The following is a 21,178-nucleotide window of genomic DNA, read 5'->3' as shown; positions in this document are numbered from 1 at the left end:
TGTCTCACATCCACTTTCTCTTCTTTTCAGTCTCTGTTTCTCATTATTTTTCCCTGTCTCAGACCCCTCATGGGTCTCCACCAACCTTGGGGTCCTGATCTGCATCGAGTGCTCTGGAATTCACCGGGATCTGGGTGTGCGGCATTCTCGTGTTCAGTCATTAACCCTTGACATGCTGAGCCCTTCCGAACTTCTGGTAATAAACATGCTTCTTGGTTTTTGTCACAATGTATCACATTGCCATTGTTACCAGCCTCATGCTCTGTCTCTGTGTCTTTAAATAACCTCTTACTCTTTGCCTTGTCATTATGCCTCTGGACAGGTTGCTTTTGCCATTGGGAACACAAAGTTAAATGAGGTTCTAGAAGCCGTTCTACCCATCCCAAATCCTAAGCCCACCCCCAGCAGTGACATGTGAGTTTCATATTACAGATATCTCTCTCTCTGGGAAGGGGGTAACGCTACCATGTTCTGCGCCCCAACTTTCTCTGGCAGCAAACAGTTTACATTGGCATATTCTGTAGTGCTCTCTATATCTGGCAGCAGAAAGGCTACACTGTCCAGAGCTGTCTGTGGCAAGATATAGGTTACACTGTCTTCAGGTCTTTTGTCTTAAACAGAGAACATGTTACAGTATTACACACTACAGGCTGTCTCTGGGTGGGAAGGGATTACACTGTTAAACTCTGCATTCAGGCAGGAAAGGGGTTACACTTAAAACACTGAAGGGCTCTTTGCAGTATGGAAGAGGTCACACTGTTGTTGCATTGCTCTCTCTGGCAAGGAAGGGGTAACACTGTCACACACTGCAGGGCTCTCTGGTAAGGAATGGGTTACACTGTCACACACTGCAGGGCTCTCTGGTAAGGAAGGGGTAACACTGTCACACACTGCAGGGCTCTCTGGTAAGAAATGGGTAACACTGTCACACACTGCAGGGCTCTCTGGTAAGGAATGGGTAACACTGTCACACACTGCAGGGGTCTCTGGTAAGGAATGGGTAACACTGTCACACACTGCAGGGCTCTCTGGTAAGGAATGGGTTACACTGTCACACACTGCAGGGCTCTCTGGTAAGGAATGGGTTACACTGTCACACACTGCAGGGCTCTCTGGTAAGGAATGGGTAACACTGTCACACACTGCAGGGCTCTCTGGTAAGGAATGGGTAACACTGTCACACACTGCAGGGCTCTCTGGTAAGGAATGGGTAACACTGTCACACACTGCAGGGCTCTCTGGTAAGGAATGGGTTACACTGTCACACACTGCAGGGCTCTCTGGTAAGGAACGGGTTACACTGTCACACACTGCAGGGCTCTCTGGTAAGGAATGGGTAACACTGTCACACACTGCAGGGCTCTCTGGCAAGCAAGGGGTAACACTGTCACACACTGCAGGGCTCTCTGGTAAGGAACGGGTTACACTGTCACACACTGCAGGGCTCTCTGGCAAGCAAGGGGTAACACTGTCACACACTGCAGGGCTCTCTGGTAAGGAACGGGTTACACTGTCACACACTGCAGGGCTCTCTGGTAAGGAATGGGTAACACTGTCACACACTGCAGGGCTCTCTGGCAAGCAAGGGGTAACACTGTCACACACTGCAGGGCTCTCTGGTAAGGAATGGGTTACACTGTCGCACATTGCTGGACTTTCTATGTACTGACTTTTGGGTCTCTGGTAGGGAAGGGGTTACACCAGCATACACAACATGGTTCTCTGCCAAGGAGGGGTTATATAGTTTAACACTCTTTCTGGAAGGGAAAGGGTTACATTGTCACACTCCTCAGTGCCCTTTTTTCTTGCACTAGGATTGCCAGAAAGGATTACATTTGTTCTAAGTATGTAGAGCGCAGCTTCGTGGTCAGAGATCACTATGATGCTGTGCAAGGAGTGAGAGATGCTATTCAAAACCAGAACATGAAGGCCTTGCTGCAGAGTGTGGCATGGGGAGCTGAACTGGGGAGACCTCTGCCCTCCCAGAACACTCAGGTATGGATGTAATAGGCATTTTGTGGTGGGAAATAGTTTCCTGTTCAGAATGAATTGTGTGTGGCCACAGTAGATGCTGCTTCTCATGCATTAGTCTAAAGAGGGCACAGTGAGACGCGTCTGTAACAGTGTTGAAATTATATGGTCCAAGCCTTGACAGCAAAAAATTGCTCTCCTTAAAGGGACATTAAACACTTAACACATTTCATGCTCCTCCCTCTAATCATGGCTGCCACCGTTTTGGAACCTAGATTACACTGCGGGTATCTGAAGGAGATTTGCTGCACATTTGCAAACCCGTCAGCACTGGAATGTATTCAAAAACAGATTTCAACATAGCGGCACCCATGAGTAGAGGGAGGCAGGAATAATCTCAATGTATTCAGTGTTTAATGTCCATTTAAAGGGACACTGGCGTCAAAATTTAAATTTTCATGATTCAGATAAATCATGCAGGTTTTAAGAGACTTTCCAATTTACTGCCATTATTACACTGTGCACATTCTTTGCACATGGACACTACTGAGCATGTGCAAGAGCTCACAGCCTATACGTATATGAGTCTGTGATTGGCTGATGGCTGTCACCTGATACAGGGAGCCAGCAAATTTAAAGTTAATTTTCACATTTGTCAGAAACAAATCTACTGTTCATTTAAAATTCAGAGTAAGTTCTATTGCATTGGTTTTTTTTTATCATGGATTTGATGATTATACAATGCTACTGGAATGGTCCTTTAATTAAAGGGATAGAAAACCCAAAACATTTTACTTCTATTATAAGATTGCTTCATTCCCATGGTATTCTTTGTTGAAGAGATATATGGCAGGAAGTAGTGCTGTCATCTAGTGCTCTTGCACACAGATAACATTCTTGCTAAACTGCTGCCATATATTGCTCCAAACCTGTGCACGCTCCTGAGCTTATGTCCCTGCTTTTCAACAAAAGATACCATGATGATAAAAGAAATTTGATAATAGAAGTAAATTAGAAAGTTGTTTAAAATTGCATTCTCTATCTATCTGAATCATGAAAGAAAAAAAATGGGTTTAATGTCCCTTTAAGTTTATGCAGTTTTAGAGATATTTTCTCCCCTTTAATGTGTTCCCAGTAGTCCATTTTATCTGCTAGGGTGTATTTAATTGTTTGCAAACCTTTACCTTTATTTATTTGAAATAGCTACTTTTACCTGTTGTGTCCCCAACTACACTGAAAATATGAGTAATAAATGTTTTCTATGTAAATAGGAGACAATAGCAACGATTAATCACCCAGTGGGAGAGAGAGAGAGATTTTATATGGTAAATTGCTTGTGTTTATTCTACCTTCCCCCCAGTCATGAGTAACATTTTGCTACATAACATAAACACTTGCAGGCTCAGCCCATTGTTATGGGCATGCCCTAGGTGTTGTTTCTAATGAGTAAATAACTAAACATAAAGGAACCGTTTCCCATACATTTAATAATCTGCAGTAAGTATAAGAAGTAATTTGAAACACATTAACGGAAACACATTTTATTGTACAGTGCCCCTTTAAAGGGATAGGGAAATCACAATTTTATTGATTCAGAAAAAGCATGCAGTCTAAAAAAATCCCTATTTACTTTTGTTGCTAAAGAGATAATAAACAACTTGAGATTTTTATATAAAATGTTTAGTTATACAAAATGAAAGAACTTTGCAATATATTTTCATTATTTATTTCTCTTGTTAAGTGTGTTCAGTCCACGGGTCATCCATTACTTATGGGATATATTCTCCTTCCCAACAGGAAGTTGCAAGAGGATCACCCAAGCAGAGCTGCTATATAGCTCCTCCCCTCACATGTCATATCCAGTCATTCTCTTGCAAGTCTCAACAAAGAAGGAGGTCGCGAGAGGAGATAGGAGTTTTTTACCTAATTATTCTTCAATCAAAAGTTTATTATTTTAAAATGGCACCGGAGTGTGCTGTTTTTTCTCTCAGGCAGTATTTAGAAGAAGAATCTGCCTGCGTTTTCTATGATCTTAGCAGACGTAACTAAGATCCACTGGCTGTTCTCGCACATTCTGAGGAGTGGGGTAACTTCAGAAAAGGGAATAGCATGCGGGGTCCCCCGCAAATGAGGTATGTGCAGTAATATTTTCTAGGAATGGAATTGACTAAGAAAACACTGCTGTTACCCATATGATGTAAGTACAGCCTTTAATGCAGTAGTAGCGACTGGTATCAGGCTGATAAATGTATGCGCAGTTGAGTTATTTTCTAGGGACTAGAATTTGACTGAGAAAATACTGTTAATACTGAAATAAATGTATGAGCCTTAACTTCAGTATAAGCGACTGGTAGCAGGCTTAGTGATAACTTTGCATAACAATGGAAAGTTGTTTTTAAAACGTTTACTGGCATGTTATTCGTTTTGTGAGGTACTTTGGTGATAAATCTTTTTGGGCATGATTTTTTTCCATATGGCTAACGTATATTTCTGCATAGAAACCGTTGTAACAGGTCTCCCACTGTTGTAATATGAGTGGGAGGGGCCTTTTTTAGCGCCTTGTTGCGCAGTTAAAATTCTAGCACAGTCTTCCTGCTTCTTCCTCCTTGATCCAGGACGTCTCCAGAGAGCTCAGGGGTCTTCAAAATTCATTTTTGAGGGAGGTAATCAGTCACAGCAGACCTGTGACAGTGTGTTTGACTGTGATAAAAGCGTTAAATCATAAATTGATTATCCGTTTTTGGGTATTGAGGGGTTAATCATCCGTTTGCTTGTGGGTGCAATCCTCTGCTAAATTCATACATTTACTGTTAAAATTGTTGGCTATAACTGAATTAGTTCATTGTTATTTCAACTGTGACAGTTTTTTGTGTTTTTAAAAGCGCTGCAGCGTTTTTTTCTATTGCTTGTAAATTTATTGAAAGATTTTTCCAAGCTTGCTAGCCTTCATTGCTAGTCTGTTTAAACATGTCTGATACAGATGAATCTACTTGTTCATTATGTTTAAAAGCCAATGTGGAGCCCAATAGAAATATGTGTACCAATTGTATTGATGTTACTTTAAATAAAAGTCAGTCTTTACTGGTAAAGAAATTATCACCAGACAACGAGGGGGAAGTTATGCCGACTAACTCTCCTCACGTGTCAGTACCTTCGCCTCCCGCTCAGGAGGTGCGTGAGATTGTGGCGCCAAGTACATCAAGGCCCTTACAAATCACTTTGCATGATATGGCTAATGTTATGAAAGAAGTATTATCTAATTTGCCTGAGTTAAGAGGCAAGCGCGATAGCTCTGGGTTTAGGACAGAGCGCGCCAATGACACGAGAGCCATGTCCGATACTGCGTCACAATTTGCAGAACATGAGGACGGAGAGCTTCATTCTGTGGGTGACGGATCTGATCCGGGGAGACCGGATTCAGAAATTTCAAATTTTAAATTTAAGCTTGAGAACCTCCGTGTATTGCTAGGGGAGGTGTTAGCGATTGCGACACGGTTGCAATCCCAGAGAAATTATGTAGGCTGGATAAATACTATGCGGTACCGGTGTGTACTGACGTTTTTCCTATACCTAAAAGGCTTACAGAGATTATTAGCAAGGAGTGGGATAGACCCGGTGTGCCCTTTTCCCCTCCTCCGATATTTAGAAAAATGTTCCCAATAGACGCCACCACACGAGACTTATGGCAGACGGTCCCTAAGGTGGAGGGAGCAGTTTCTACTTTAGCCAAGCGTACCACTATCCCGGTGGAGGATAGTTGTGCTTTCTCAGATCCAATGGATAAAAAATTAGAAGGTTACCTTAAGAAAATGTTTGTTCAACAAGGTTTTATCTTACAGCCCCTTGCATGCATTGCGCCCGTCACTGCTGCAGCGGCATTCTGGTTTGAGTCTCTGGAAGAGGCTATTCGCACAGCACCATTGGATGAGATTATGAACAAGCTTAAAGCCCTTAAGCTAGCTAATGCATTTGTTTCGGATGCCGTTGTGCATTTAACCAAACTAACGGCTAAGAACTCCGGATTCGCCATCCAGGCGCGCAGAGCGCTATGGCTTAAATCCTGGTCAGCAGATGTAACTTCTAAATCTAAATTGCTTAATATTCCGTTCAAAGGGCAAACCTTATTCGGGCCCGGCTTGAAAGAAATTATTGCTGACATTACTGGAGGTAAGGGTCACACCCTTCCTCAGGACAGGGCCAAATCAAAGGCCAAACAGTCTAATTTTCGTGCCTTTCGTAATTTCAAGGCAGGAGCAGCATCAACTTCCTCCGCTCCAAAACAGGAAGGGACTACTCGTTACAGACAGGGTTGGAAAGGCAACCAGTCCTGGAACAAGGGCAAGCAGGCCAGAAAACCTACTTCTGCCCCTAAGACAGCATGAAGAAAGGGCCCCCTATCCGGAAACGGATCTAGTGGGGGCAGACTTTCTCTCTTCGCCCAGGCCTGGGCAAGAGATGTCCAGGATCCCTGGGCGTTGGAGATCATATCTCAGGGATACCTTCTGGACTTCAAAACTTCTCCTCCACAAGGGAGATTTCATCTGTCAAGGTTATCAACAAACCTAATAAAGAAAGAGGCATTTCTACGATGTGTACAAGACCTCTTAGTAATGGGAGTGATCCACCCGGTTCCGCGGACGGAACAAGGGCAAGGTTTTTACTCAAATCTGTTTGTGGTTCCCAAAAAAGAGGGAACCTTCAGGCCAATCTTGGACCTGAAGATCTTAAACAAATTCCTAAGGGTTCCATCGTTCAAAATGGAAACTATTCGAACCATCCTACCCATGATCCAAGAGGGTCAGTATATGACCACAGTGGACTTAAAGGATGCCTACCTTCACATACCGATTCACAAAGATCATTATCGGTACCTAAGGTTTGCCTTTCTAGACAGGCATTACCAGTTTGTAGCTCTTCCCTTCGGGTTGGCTATGGCCCAGAGAATTTTTACAAAGGTTCTGGGCTCGCTTCTGGCGGTACTAAGACCGCGAGGCATAGCGGTGGCTCCGTACCTAGACGACATTCTGATACAAGCGGCAAGTTTTCAAAATGCAAAGTCTCATACAGAGATAGTTCTAGCATTTCTGAGGTCGCATGGGAGGAAAGTGAACATGGAAAAGAGTTCTCTGTTCCCACTCACAAGGGTTCCCTTTCTAGGGACTCTTATAGATTCTGTAGAGATGAAGATTTACCTGACGGAGTCCAGGTTATCAAAAATCCTAAATGCTTGCCGTGTCCTTCATTCCATTCCAAGCCCATCAGTAGCTCAGTGCATGGAAGTAATCGGCTTAATGGTCGCAGCAATGGACATAGTGCCATTTGCGCGCCTACATCTCAGACCGCTGCAACTATGCATGTTAAGTCAGTGGAATGGGGATTACTCAGATCTGTTCTGTCCCCTTTACTGAATCTGGACCAGGAGGCCAGAGATTCTCTTCTCTGGTGGTTGTCGCGGGTTCATCTGTCCAAAGGAATGACTTTTCGCAGACCAGATTGGACGATTGTAACAACAGATGCCAGCCTACTAGGCTGGGGTGCAGTCTGGAACTCCCTGAAGGCTCAGGGATCGTGGACTCAGGAGGAGAAACTCCTCCCAATAAACATTCTGGAATTAAGAGCAATATTCAATGCTCTTCTAGCTTGGCCTCAGTTAGCAACACTGAGGTTCATCAGATTTCAGTCGGACAACATCACGACTGTGGTTTACATCAATCATCAAGGGGGAAGCAGGAGTTCCCTAGCGATGTTGGAAGTCTTGAAGATAATTCGCTGGGCAGAGTCTCACTCTTGTCATCTGTCAGCGATCTACATCCCAGGATTTTCTAAGTCGCCAGACCTTTCATCCGGGGGAGTGGGAACTTCACCCGGAGGTGTTTGCTCAACTGATTCTTCGTTGGGGCGAACCGGAGCTGGATCTCATGGCATCTCGCCAGAACGCCAAGCTTCCTTGTTACGGATCCAGGTCCAGGGACCCGGGAGCGGTGCTGGTAGATGCATTAGCAGCCCCTTGGGTTTTCAACATGGCTTATGTGTTTCCACCATTTCCGTTGCTACCTCGACTGATTGCCAGGATCAAACAGGAGAAAGCATCGGTGATTCTGATAGCGCCTGCGTGGCCACGCAGGACCTGGTATGCAGACCTAGTGGACATGTCGTCCTGTCCACCATGGTCTCTGCCTCTGAGGCAGGACCTTCTAATGCAGGGTCCTTTCAACCATCCAAGCCTAATTTCTCTGAGGCTGACTGCATGGAGATTGAACGCTTGATTCTCTCAAAGTGTGGTTTTTCGGAGTCGGTTATTGATACGTTAATACAGTCTCGGAAACCTGTTACCAGAAAAATTTACCATAAGATATGGCGTAAATATTTATATTGGTGTGAATCCAAGAGTTACTAATGGAGTAAGGTTAGGATTCCTAGGATATTGGCTTTTCTACAAGAAGGTTTAGAAAAGGGTTTATCCGCTAGTTCGTTAAAGGGACAGATTTCTGCTCTGTCTATTCTTTTACACAAACGTCTGGCAGAGAATCCAGACGTCCAGGCTTTTTGTCAGGCTTTGGCTAGGATTAAGCCTGTGTTTAAAACTGTTGCTCCTCCGTGGAGCTTAAACTTGGTTCTTAAAGTTCATTCCATTGATATTAAGCTTTTATCTTGGAAAGTTCTGTTTTTGATGGCTATTTCCTCGGCTCGAAGAGTCTCTGAGTTATCTGCCTTACATTGCGATTCTCCTTATCTGATTTTTCATTCAGACAAGGTAGTTCTGCGTACTAAACCTGGGTTTTTACCTAAGGTTGTTTCTAACAGGAATATCAATCAAGAGATTGTTGTTCCTTCATTATGTCCTAATCCTCCTTCAAAGAAGGAACGTCTTTTGCATAATCTGGACGTAGTCCGTGTCCTGAAGTTCTACTTACAGGCAACTAAAGATTTTCGGCAAACTTCTTCTCTGTTTGTCGTTTATTCTGGTCAGAGGAGAGGTCAAAAGGCTTCGGCCACCTCTCTCTTTTTGGCTTCGTAGCATAATATGTTTAGCCTATGAGACTGCTGGACAGCAGCCTCCTGAAAGAATTACAGCTCATTCCACTAGAGCTGTGGCTTCCACCTGGGCCTTTAAGAATGAGGCCTCTGTTGAACAGATTTGCAAGGCTGCAACTTGGTCTTCACTTCATATCTTTTCAAAATTTTACAAATTTGACACTTTTGCTTCTTCGGAGGCTGTTTTTGGGAGAAAGGTTCTACAGGCAGTGGTTCCTTCTGTTTAATGTTCCTGCCTTGTCCCTCCCATCATCCGTGTACTTTAGCTTTGGTATTGGTATCCCATAAGTAATGGATGACCCGTGGACTGACTACACTTAACAAGAGAAAACATAATTTATGCTTACCTGATAAATTTATTTCTCTTGTAGTGTGTTCAGTCCACGGCCCGCCCTGTCTTTTTTTGAGGCAGTTCTAAATTTTAAATGATAACTCCAGTCACCACTGCACCCTATAGTTTCTCCTTTCTCGTCTTGTTTCGGTCGAATGACTGGATATGACATGTGAGGGGAGGAGCTATATAGCAGCTCTGCTTGGGTGATCCTCTTGCAACTTCCTGTTGGGAAGGAGAATATATCCCATAAGTAATGGATGACCCGTGGACTGAACACACTACAAGAGAAATAAATTTATCAGGTAAGCATAAATTATGTTTTTCCCCCCTTTCATGTAATTTAGCTATGAAAATTGAGCAATTTCTAGTTTGCAGAACTTGAAATGCACCTTGCTGCATTAACAAGGCTAACCCTGCTACATACATGATTACTGCAAAACAATTTAATTTTATACTAACTTTATAAGAATTACTAGCCTTGTTGTCTGTGGACTTAAGCCCAAATTGGCTCCTCTAAATAAGGCAAATGGTGGGTGGAGTTTGATTATTAAAACTAATTGCAGTAAAAAGGATGTTAAATTGTTTTAAAAAAGTTAAGACATGAGCGATATGTTATTCAATAGCAACACAGCATAAATGTCTTGTAATTACAAGATTTTTTACTGTCCCTTTATATCTATTTATTACCTTTTGGTATTGTTTGTTTTAAAGTTAAAACCTTCCTATGACAGAACCCCTACGTAGGTACAGGCCTGTGCATGTCTGGAGCACTGTATCTATTAGGTTGTTACAAACATTGTTGCATTATAGTGAATTTAGTTTGAAAACTAGTTAAAGGGATAGGAAACCAATTTTTATTTTAGTATTTTGATAGAACATACAATTTTAAAAACCTTTCCAATTTACTTCTATTATTTTTTTTTTTTTCTTTATATTGTTTTCATTTACCTAAGTAACATCATTGCACTTCTGCAGCTAGCTGAATACATCTTCTAAGCCAATCACAAGAGACAAATGTTTGCAGGCACCAATCAGCAGCTATATTCTTTGCATATTCTTTTTCAACATGGGATACCAAGAGAACGAAGCACATTTGAAAATAGAACTGAATTTAAGAGTCTTAAATTCTATGATCTATCTGAATCATGCAAGTTTAATTTTGATTTTCCTATCCCTTTAAGTTTTAACCAAGTAAACCAAAAGAAAGTAGTAGATTTGATAATACAGTTAAATTGTAAGTTTTTTTTTTCCTTTTTCCACTGGCTCCTCATTCTCTATACACTACCAAGTGCTGTTTTTAAAGGGACATGGACCCCACAATTTTTCAGTCATAAATAAGATGCATACAATTTATTTTTTATTTTTTGTTGAGCGCATACATGAAGCAAACAAGTCATACAGGCATGAAAAAAGTAAACTTCTAACAGAATTACAGTAAGAGCTTGAGAAACAAGTTACTGTACTTATTTTTGTCCCATTAATCATACTAAGACACCACTCTTGGGTCCTTTTATAATAATATGGAGTAAATAATATAGGGATTATATAAAATGAATGTCATTTGTGACCCTTATTATATCTTATATTAAAAATTGCTTTTGAGGTAAGTATACAACTATGTTATAAAAGGGATGTACAAAATAAGTGTATCAAACTGGTAAAAAGGTAAAGAAATCTTCAAAATAGAAAGGGAACATTTCACACACACACACACACACACACATACATATATTTATTTATTTATATACAGTATATAGTGGGTATCATTGCGCTATCTACTTAAAGGGCCACTAAACCCAAAATCTTTCTTTCATGATTCAGATAGAACATACAAATTTAAACAACATTACAATTTACTTCTATTATTTATTTTGCTTCATTTTTTAGATATCCTTATTTGAAGAAAAAGCAATGCACATGGGTGAGCCAATCACATGAGGCTTCTATGTGCAGCAACCAATTGGCAGCTACTGAGCATATCTAGATATGCTTTTTAGCAAAGAATATCAAGAGAATAAAGTATATTAGATAATTGAAGTAGAATAGAAATGCATTCTCTTTCTAAATCATGAAAGAAAAAATGTGGGTTTCATGTCCCTTTAATTATTGTGGCCAAAAAGTGAGCCAAACTTATCATTACAGAAAGGAAATTAAAGAGTTAATTGCAGTTATGCAACTAAGGATAATATCCTATAAAGCAAGTAATGAAATATAGGGATACACTTTTAGTCTGGAGTATATCTAGTGATGTTTAATTAGGGGTCCTTCTATACAATAGATCATATAATGGTACATGAGATCCATACTGTATTAGTATACAACTCTTATCTATGGCCTCGGCCACTAGGCACTGTGCAACAGTGTAATTGATAATAATGTATATGGGCCATTAAAGGGGTAGGGCATAAAAAGGGGGGGGGGGGCAAATAAAAGTAGCCCTGCTTACAAAATTGATTCTAAGAGCTATGTCTAAGTCCTAAGATGTTTTTCCAAGATACCATGTATTGACAAAATTACTAAAAAGATGTAATAATATGATTTTGTATCCCTGTATTCTGCTAAGTATTAGTTAACAGAAAAATATAACCATGAGTAAGTGAACAGAGAACAGATTGAGTTTACGTTCTTATACATAAATATGTGATACAGCGTAAGCTGCAGAAAGTAATAGTGTTTGCAGCTACAGAAGCATGCTCTTCATAATGAAAGAAAGACATATACACATATGAAATAACTGGATTTAAAGCAGAGTTGCGGTTCAGTAATTCCAGTGAGATGGCTATAATAGAACAGAGGCTTTAACATGGGAGATAGTGATTTAAGCGGTAGATTAACAGGACATGAAGTGAGATCGGGAAGTTCCATGTTTATAAGTGTGAATTTGGCCACCAAGTGTTTCTGAAGAGCTGAGCATAAGTGTAAGTAGTTTCAAGAGTCTTGGAGAAGAAGCGCTATAAAATTCCACTATCGTTGCCCTTTAAAGTGAATGTCAATTTTGATGCTAAAGTGGCCGGTTTTTAAAAAAAAAAATTCATCAAAATTTGCATTTCACTCCTGTTGTGAAAAAAACTTACCTTTTTAAACTTGACAGCCACTCCAGCTTCCTCCACCCGTCGCAAAGCCTCTTCCTGGGTCTAAAATGAGGAATCTGGCTTCCTCCAATCACGGCGTTGAATCAGACACTATTTCCCCCAGGGGGAAGCCATTATTGGAGGATGATCTATCCATCATTTCTGACGTCAGAAATGGCTTGCAACAACCGGAGGAAGCTGGAGCTGCTGTCAAGATTAAAAGGTAAGTTTTTTTTTTCACAACAGGAGTGAAATGTAAATTTTGATGAATTAAAGTGTCCCTGTTTTTAATCAAATTTTTAAAAACCGGGCACTTTAGCATCAAAATTGACATTCACTTTAAATATGACAATATCGAATTACAATTAATCTGTAGGTGAGCTGCAGTAGAACCCAAATTCACTATCCCAAATGGTTGCTTCCCCTGCGTAAAGTCTCAGTGTGTAACATAGTGACGTACTGGACAGCAGGACTGATGTTCTGAATTATTGGAAGCTTGGTTTGTAGGCAGTGGCACAATATTATCTTGCATAACATAGTCATAACCTGCTATTTGTGTGGCGTTTGTGGAGATTATTTGAACCTGTCCTCCCATTGTTTGTTGTAGCGATACTATGAACATTTGTATATTGCGATATTGGAGGGGAAGCAATTAAGAAAAGTTATCAGTCATATTAGGAGGTTTAATTCCATAGCGTATCAATGGGTTTGTTAGATCGTTAGTGACTTGTTGGGGTGTCTGATGTAATATGATGTTACCATCTGTTGTGATGGTGTTTGGAGCTCGGATGGTTATATCGTGTACAACTTCGGTAATATCAGCAGAGGCCAGCTTGATGTCATCAGGATATGAGCCTGTATCTGATTTGTTCATGCAAGGGGTGTTCACTGGGGGTTCTCGGTTCTGTATCTTTGTTGGGGGCTCATTAAATCATCTGCCTAGTATGAACACTATTTTCTGCTCAAACTTTAGGTATGCTTCGTCTAAGCAATGTAATTAATCTTCTCCCCACATGTCATTCTTGATATGATGCTGATATATTATTTTGTCCAGTTGTGGCTAGTAACCTGGATTACCAGGCTTTCAGACATTCAGGGCCTGTTCAGCTGCTCTGGGGTGATAAATACAGCTAAATGTAGAAGTTTAAGGATCCACAATATTGTGCAAGCCTGCAGTATATATTTTCTTAAGTGGATATTGAGCAAAGGCTTGATAACCGGCAGATTATACAAATATCTAAAGGAGCTCCTGAAAGTGCAACTTCTCAGGGTCGCTGCATGGACACGCCCCCCAGTGCATTCAATTTTAGTTGAAATGATTTTTATTGGGTGCAAAAATTAACGTCATAAATGGAAAAAAAAACATTACAGAATTTAAGTCATGGCCACCATTGACCCGCCCCACATTGGGTGCATAACTATTGCAAATTATATAGATAATCAGTACATTATATAAGACCCAAGTGACAGCTGGGCCTCCGGTAGACTTTTTGCCCTCTACATTTTTATGAAAATCTATATATACAGAAAAATAGACAACATTAATAACAAGAAAAATAAGAAGAAAAAATAAATAAAAAAGAGTAAAGTAAAAAAAACAAAAACTGTCAGATTGTTGTAATCTCTGTTTCCAGTCTCCTAAGGTTAGATATCTCGGTTATGTCTCTAAGTATGCTATAAATCCTATCTAATGTGGTCTCTCCAACTCTCCTTGTGGTGTGATTCAGTTGAGGCTATCTCCAGCTCTCCCCATTATCCAATAGAACCAAATTTTGCCAAAAGTGTCCATCGTATTTTGTAAATGGGAGGCTGTCTCATGCATGGCATACATTCCGGCTATTTTATTGATAATTTCTGGCCATGTAGGTACTCCTGTCTTCCAGTGTTTGGCTATTGTGGTCCTAACTATAGTGAAGATAATTCGGAAGAAGGTGTTTATGTGGGAGTTGTAGCCCTTAATTTTAGTGTTTAGTAAAGCTTGCGGGGCACTGACCCTGATTCGGTCTCCTACCAGGTTAGATAAGAGATCTGAAGTCTGATCCCAAATATTTCTAACTTTGGGACATTCCCACCACATATGTATGTATGTACCTTTAGTCTTACATCCTCTATAGCAAAAGTTGGTGTCTCCTTTGACAGAATGTGCCACTCTTTCAGGGGTCAAATACCAGCGGAACACCGATTTTAAGCTATTTTCCCTGAGGTCCGCACTCAACAAACCCCTACTCGTCTCGTATGTTATAGTATGCCAGTCCTCTGTCGTTAGGTCAATGTTTAGGTCTCTTTCCTATCTACTAACAATGGGTGGTTTGTTCTTAATTCTAGCTGATTGTATAGCTTGATACATATGTGAGATAGCTTGTTTGGGTCTGTGTTTTGCGCTACATTGTCTCCCAAGCGTCGTGGAATGGTTTACTCTCCCGCCTTGAATGTAGGTATGAATAGCCGAGGAGATCTGCAGGTAAAGAAACCACTGCAGAGGAAATGGTTCTAATTTCTTTTGTAGTTGTGTGAAAGCGACTATATAGCCCTGTTGTAGAAATCTGCCACTCTGTATAGACCCTTATTCTCCCATTTATCTACATGAATGCAACAGTCACCCGGGATTATGTATTTTAACGTTTTTTCAAGAGTATGTTGTGACACCAGCTTGTGAGAGTTGATTGATCTATGCCACTGTCGGCCAGATATCAATAGCGCTTGCGGTGTGAAACCTTTAGAGGTTCTCAGGACCTCTTTCCGCCACAACACCTCGTCTGGCGAATTGATTCCCCCCATAGTAGCCTCTAGAGCAGGCCAGACAATGTCACAGTTCCGTCTCCCTAGTGTCGCAGTCTGGGATAGTCTGGCAGCTTGGTAATAGTCCTTTAAATTGGGGAGTCCTACCCCTCCTAGTTGTCTGTGTCTCGCGAGTATGACTTCAGGTATCCTGGCATGTTTACCTCCCCTTAGAAAAGAAACTAGTTTAGTCTGGATAGCCTCTAAATCTTTGTTAGGGATCTCAATCGGCAGTGTCCTGAAAAGGTATAGGAGCCTGGGTAGAATATTCATTTTAATTGATGACAGTCTCCCATACCATGAGAAGCTATACTGTTGCCATTTTGTGATGTCCTGATTTATAGACTTGTATAGAGGAGGGTAGTTAGCTTGGTAAAGTTTCTCAAAATTTGGTGTCAATCTAACCCCCAAGTATTTCACATGTTCATATGCCCATTTGAAATCAAAGTTAATCTCTAGTAATTTGATAGTGGGACCAGGGATAGCAATAGGAAGGGCCTCGCACTTGTCCGAATTGATCTTATATCCCGAAACTGTGGAAAACTTGTGTAGGATGTCATAAACAATGGGTAAAGAAATAGTCGGCTTGGTTAGGGTCAGGAGGACATCATCTGCGAATAATGTTAATTTATGGGATTTTCCCTCTATGTCAAGGCCACTAACCCCAGCCTCCCCTCGAATGTACTCTGCTAATGGCTCTATGCATATGGCGAAAAGCAAAGGCGACAATGGGCACCCCTGCCGGGTCCCATTTAAGATGTTAAAAGTGCAAGATTGGTGACCAATCGCTCTCACACATGCGGTGGGGCTGGAGTATAGGGTGTTTATTGCGGAGACAAAGGATCCCTCAAATCCCATTTCTTTTAGTACCGTCTGCATGTATCCCCAGTCTACCCTATCGAATGCCTTCTCCGCATCCAGAGAGAGGAGCAGAGAAGGCACTCCGTGGCTCTTAAGATAATCTATTGCCTGGCTTGAGGTCCTTAATAACTTGTGCCACCTCTATCATGGTAATTTTGGAATTTAAGGAGTCCCTATCTGCGTCTGTTATTTTTTTCAAATTTGCTTTGGTGAGGAAATCACCTAGCAGGGTGTCAGTGGTTGCACAGTGGGAAACTTTTTTTGCCATCATATAACTCACGATAGAATGAAGCAAAGGCATCTACTATCTCTTGGGGGTGGCTCGTCTCTCCCCCGTCCTCCCTACATATAGAGGGAATGGACACAGCTGTATAATTATCTCTGATCTTTTTGGCCAGATATTTATCCGGTTTGTTGGCATAAAGGAAGTAATGTGTCTTCAATCTATGTGCATATTTTATCGATTGTTTGTTAAGGATCTCATTAAGCTGGCAACGTTTTTGGTCTAATAGTTTCAGGGTGGAATTGGTCATATTGAGTTTGTTTCCTCTCTAAGCTTCCAATTTCTCTAGTCAGTCTTTCAGTTGTCAAGGTTGCAGTCTTTTTAAGCTGTGCCTTCTCTTTAATTAACAAGCCTCTAATAACCGTTTTGTGGGCGGCCCATACTGAGACTGGATTGTCTGTGGTGTCTAGATTAAGAGCCCAGTACTCTTCCATGGCCTTTGACAATTTCTCTTTTGTCAATGGATTCTGGAGGCAAGTTGGATCAAATGTCCAAGTTTGTGTTCTATTGGGGTTGGAGCAGGGTCTGTGTAATGGAATGGTCTGACCAAGTGCACGGGTGAATTTGAGCTGAGAGTAATAGTGGGCATAAGACCTGGCTGATCATAATATAATCTAGTTTGGAGTAACTATTGTGTGCTGTCGAATAAAATGTTGTGTCTGTTGTGGCCCCATATAAGGAGTTCCATGTATCTACTAAAGTATGTGGGGATAGTGATTTCAAAACTGCCCTCGCTACTTTCTTTTGGTGGTTTAGTTTTTTAGAGGAGAGTTGGGACCCAGAGTATCCGAGTGCCTGGAGGTCAATGTTAAAATCCCCTGCTAATATTATCCTTATTTGTGACCAGCCTGTTAGCAGCCGTGTGATCTCCCTGAAAAATGCATCTTGTTTCTCATTTGGGGCGTATATGTTGCAAAACAGGATATCAACCCCCTGGATCTGACCCCTCACCAACAAATACCTTCCCTCTCTGTTAATAACCGAGTCAAGGTGTACAAAGTGTAATGAGTCGTGCAAAAGTATCGACACCCCTCTTTTCCCCCCCCCCCCCCGCAGTAGAGTGATAGCTTTGAGAAAAGCCTCTGGACCAGTATTTAGGGAGCTGTTGTTTAGTAAAATGAGTCTCCTGCAGATAGATCACATTCGCCTGGAGGCGTCTGTAATGGTTGAACGCTGTGCGTCGTTTCGTGTCTGAATTTAACCCTCTCACATTGTGTGAGACTAAATTAATCTGTGATAAGGCCATTAGATTTGACTAGTGTACATGCATATCTGAAACCTAAAAACCATACCTGGTATAAGTGAGGAAGGAGTATGGTCAGGAGTCCTAAGTCTGGATAAGCGTCAGTCACCACAACATACAAGCATGACAGGTTATAGATATCTCTATTATTGCATCTGACAGTTAACAAAAAACAGATTGGCAGTAAGTAAAATAAAAACTTAACTCTAAATTGAACTAAAACAATAACATTCTGAGCATTAAAAGAACTAGGCATATATCTATGCATAACAATGGGATGTGCAGTAATTATGATATAAACATGTTTAGAACTTTCAGGATACAGGTATGAATAACACCAGTTTTTGTCAACAAAGAGAAAAAACCTCCTCCTGAAGCGAGCCCTAGAGCCCACCTAGGGAAAAGTATTGAACACAGACCTCTGCGGCTTTACCTAGCTGTCCAGTTCATGGTTTCACCTTTTTCTTTTTTACCACTTTGGACCACCGAGGTCTACCCGCCAGGGACCGTGTCTCCTTACTAGCAGAGTGTTGTGATGAGGCGGGGTCCTCAGGGATTGCTGGTGGTTCTACATTCAAATATTGGCATATTTCTGGGATGTCCTGTGCTGATTTAATCGTGTACATCTTGTGGTTGTGGGAAATATGCAACGCAAAAGGATATCCCCACCTGTATGGGATGTTGTGCTTCCTCAGTAGAGACGTGAGGGGACGTAGAGCATATCTTTTTTGTAGTGTGCGGGCACAGAGATCTTGATAGAATTGAATAATTTGTCCTTGAAACTTGAAGGGTTGGTGTTGTCTGGACGCTGACATGATGCTTTCTCTGTCAGGGAATCGTAGCATCCTGACTATAACGTCCCTGGGTGGGAGGCCTTCCTTTGGTTTTGGCTTCAGGGCCCTGTGAGCTCTTTCCATCGCGAAGTCTGTTTCTCCTTCTCCGCCTGTGATAGCTCTAAAAAGGCGCTGCAAATATGAGGGTAGATCTGTGGCTTCTATACTTTCCGGAACCCCTTTTAGTCTGACATTGTTCCTTCTGTTTCTATTTTCTAGATCCTCCATTTTATCCTGGAGGTCCAGAAGCTGTTGTTGATTAGATGCTATAGAATCTGAATTGGAGGCTGTGGTTTCAGCCAAGATTTCATGCTCAGTCTCTATCGTTTCTACCCTGTCCCCAAGGTCAGATAGATCCTGTTTGATCTCGGCCAGGCTATTAGTGACTGAGGAGTGCAAGTTATCAATTTCTCCAACATAGGTGTGTCCGGTCCACGGCGTCATCCTTACTTGTGGGATATTCTCTTCCCCAACAGGAAATGGCAAAGAGCCCAGCAAAGCTGGTCACATGATCCCTCCTAGGCTCCGCCTACCCCAGTCATTCTCTTTGCCGTTGTACAGGCAACATCTCCACGGAGATGGCTTAGAGTTTTTTAGTGTTTAACTGTAGTTTTTCATTATTCAATCAAGAGTTTGTTATTTTCAAATAGTGCTGGTACGTACTATTTACTCAGAAACAGAAAAGAGATGAAGAATTCTGTTTGTATGAGGAAAATGATTTTAGCAACCGTAACTAAAATCCATGGCTGTTCCACACAGGACTGTTGAGAGCAATTAACTTCAGTTGGGGGAACAGTGTGCAGTCTCTTACTGCTTGAGGTATGACACATTCTAACAAGACGATGTAATGCTGGAAGCTGTCATTTTCCCTATGGGATCCGGTAAGCCATGTTTATTACGATTGTAAATAAGGGCTTCACAAGGGCTTATTTAAACTGTAGACTTTTTCTGGGCTAAATCGATTGATTATTAACACATATTTAGCCTTGAGGAATCATTTTATATGGGTATTTTGATATAATAATATCGGCAGGCACTGTTTTAGACACCTTATTCTTTAGGGGCTTTCCCAAAGCATAGGCAGAGTCTCATTTTCGCGCCGGTGTTGCGCACTTGTTTTTGAGAGGCATGGCATGCAGTCGCATGTGAGAGGAGCTCTGATACTTATAAAAGACTTCTGAAGGCGTCATTTGGTATCGTATTCCCCTTTGGGTTTGGTTGGGTCTCAGCAAAGCAGATACCAGGGACTGTAAAGGGGTTTAAAGCTTAAAACGGCTCCGGTTCCGTTATTTTAAGGGTTAAAGCTTCCAAAATTGGTGTGCAATATTTTCAAAGCTTTAAGACGCTGTGGTGAAAATTTGGTGAATTTTGAACAATTCCTTCATGTTTTTTCGCAATTGCAGTAATAAAGTGTGTTCAGTTTAAAATTTAAAGTGACAGTAACGGTTTTATTTTAAAACGTTTTTTGTACTTTCTGTTCAAGTTTATGCCTGTTTAACATGTCTGAACTACCAGATAGACTGTGTTCTGAATGTGGGGAAGCCAGAATTCCTATTCATTTAAATAAATGTGATTTATGTGATAATGACAATGATGCCCAAGATGATTCCTCAAGTGAGGGGAGTAAGCATGGTACTGCATCATTCCCTCCTTCGTCTACACGAGTCTTGCCCACTCAGGAGGCCCCTAGTACATCTAGCGCGCCAATACTCCTTACTATGCAACAATTAACGGCTGTAATGGATAATTCTGTCAAAAACATTTTAGCCAAAATGAACCCTTGTCAGCGTAAGCGTGGCTGCTCTGTTTTAGTTACTGAAGAGCATGACGACGCTGATATTAATATCTCTGAAGGGCCCCTAACCCAATCTGAGGGGGCCAGGGAGGTTTTGTCTGAGGGAGAAATTACTGATTTAGGGAACATTTCTCAGCAGGCTGAATCGGATGTGATTACATTTAAATTTAAATTGGAACATCTCCGCATTTTGCTTAAGGAGGTATTATCCACTCTGGATGATTGTGAAAATTTAGTCATCCCAGAGAAACTATGTAAAATGGACAAGTTCCTAGAGGTGCCGGGGCTCCCAGAAGCTTTTCCTATACCCAAGCGGGTGGCGGACATTGTTAATAAAGAATGGGAAAGGCCCGGTATTCCTTTCGTCCCTCCCCCCATATTTAAAAAATTGTTTCCTATGGTCGACCCCAGAAAGGACTTATGGCAGTCAGTCCCCAAGGTCGAGGGAGCGGTTTCTACTTTAAACAAACGCACCACTATTCCCATAGAGGATAGTTGTGCTTTCAAAGATCCTATGGATAAAAAATTAGAAGGTTTGCTTAAAAAGATGTTTGTTCAGCAGGGTTACCTTCTACAACCCATTTCATGCATTGTCCCTGTCACTACTGCCGCATATTTCTGGTTTGATGAACTGCTTAAGGTGCTCGATAGTGACTCTCCTCCTTATGAGGAGATTATGGACAGAATCAATGCTCTCAAATTGGCTAATTCTTTCACTCTAGACGCCTCTTTGCAATTGGCTAAGTTAGCGGCTAAGAACTCTGGGTTTGCTATTGTGGCGCGCAGAGCGCTTTGGTTGAAATCTTGGTCGGCTGATGCGTCTTCCAAGAACAAGCTACTAAACATTCCTTTCAAGGGGAAAACGTTGTTTGGTCCTGACTTGAAAGAGATTATCTCTGATATCACTGGGGGTAAGGGCCACGCCCTTCCTCAGGATCGGCCTTTCAAGGCAAAAAATAGACCTAATTTTCGTC

At 41.5% G+C, this 21,178-nt stretch overlaps 1 protein-coding gene across 1 annotated transcript in view; it reads left to right on the top strand.

Annotated features, from left to right (window-relative positions):
- Positions 1-21,178, top strand: part of LOC128653629 (arf-GAP with SH3 domain, ANK repeat and PH domain-containing protein 3) — a 176,927-nt gene that overhangs the window by 104,125 nt on the left and 51,624 nt on the right. Inside the window, exons 15-17 of the mRNA XM_053707033.1 lie at positions 63-196; positions 323-414; positions 1,815-1,995. Of these exons, the coding sequence (XP_053563008.1) occupies positions 63-196; positions 323-414; positions 1,815-1,995 (407 nt within the window). The remainder of the gene's footprint in view (positions 1-62; positions 197-322; positions 415-1,814; positions 1,996-21,178) is intronic.

The sequence above is a fragment of the Bombina bombina genome, chromosome 3 (genome assembly GCF_027579735.1).
Source record: "Bombina bombina isolate aBomBom1 chromosome 3, aBomBom1.pri, whole genome shotgun sequence".
NCBI classification, from domain to species: domain Eukaryota; kingdom Metazoa; phylum Chordata; class Amphibia; order Anura; family Bombinatoridae; genus Bombina; species Bombina bombina.
Note: the sequence above shows the minus strand (reverse complement) of the source record. Positions and strands in the feature narration are given on the sequence as shown.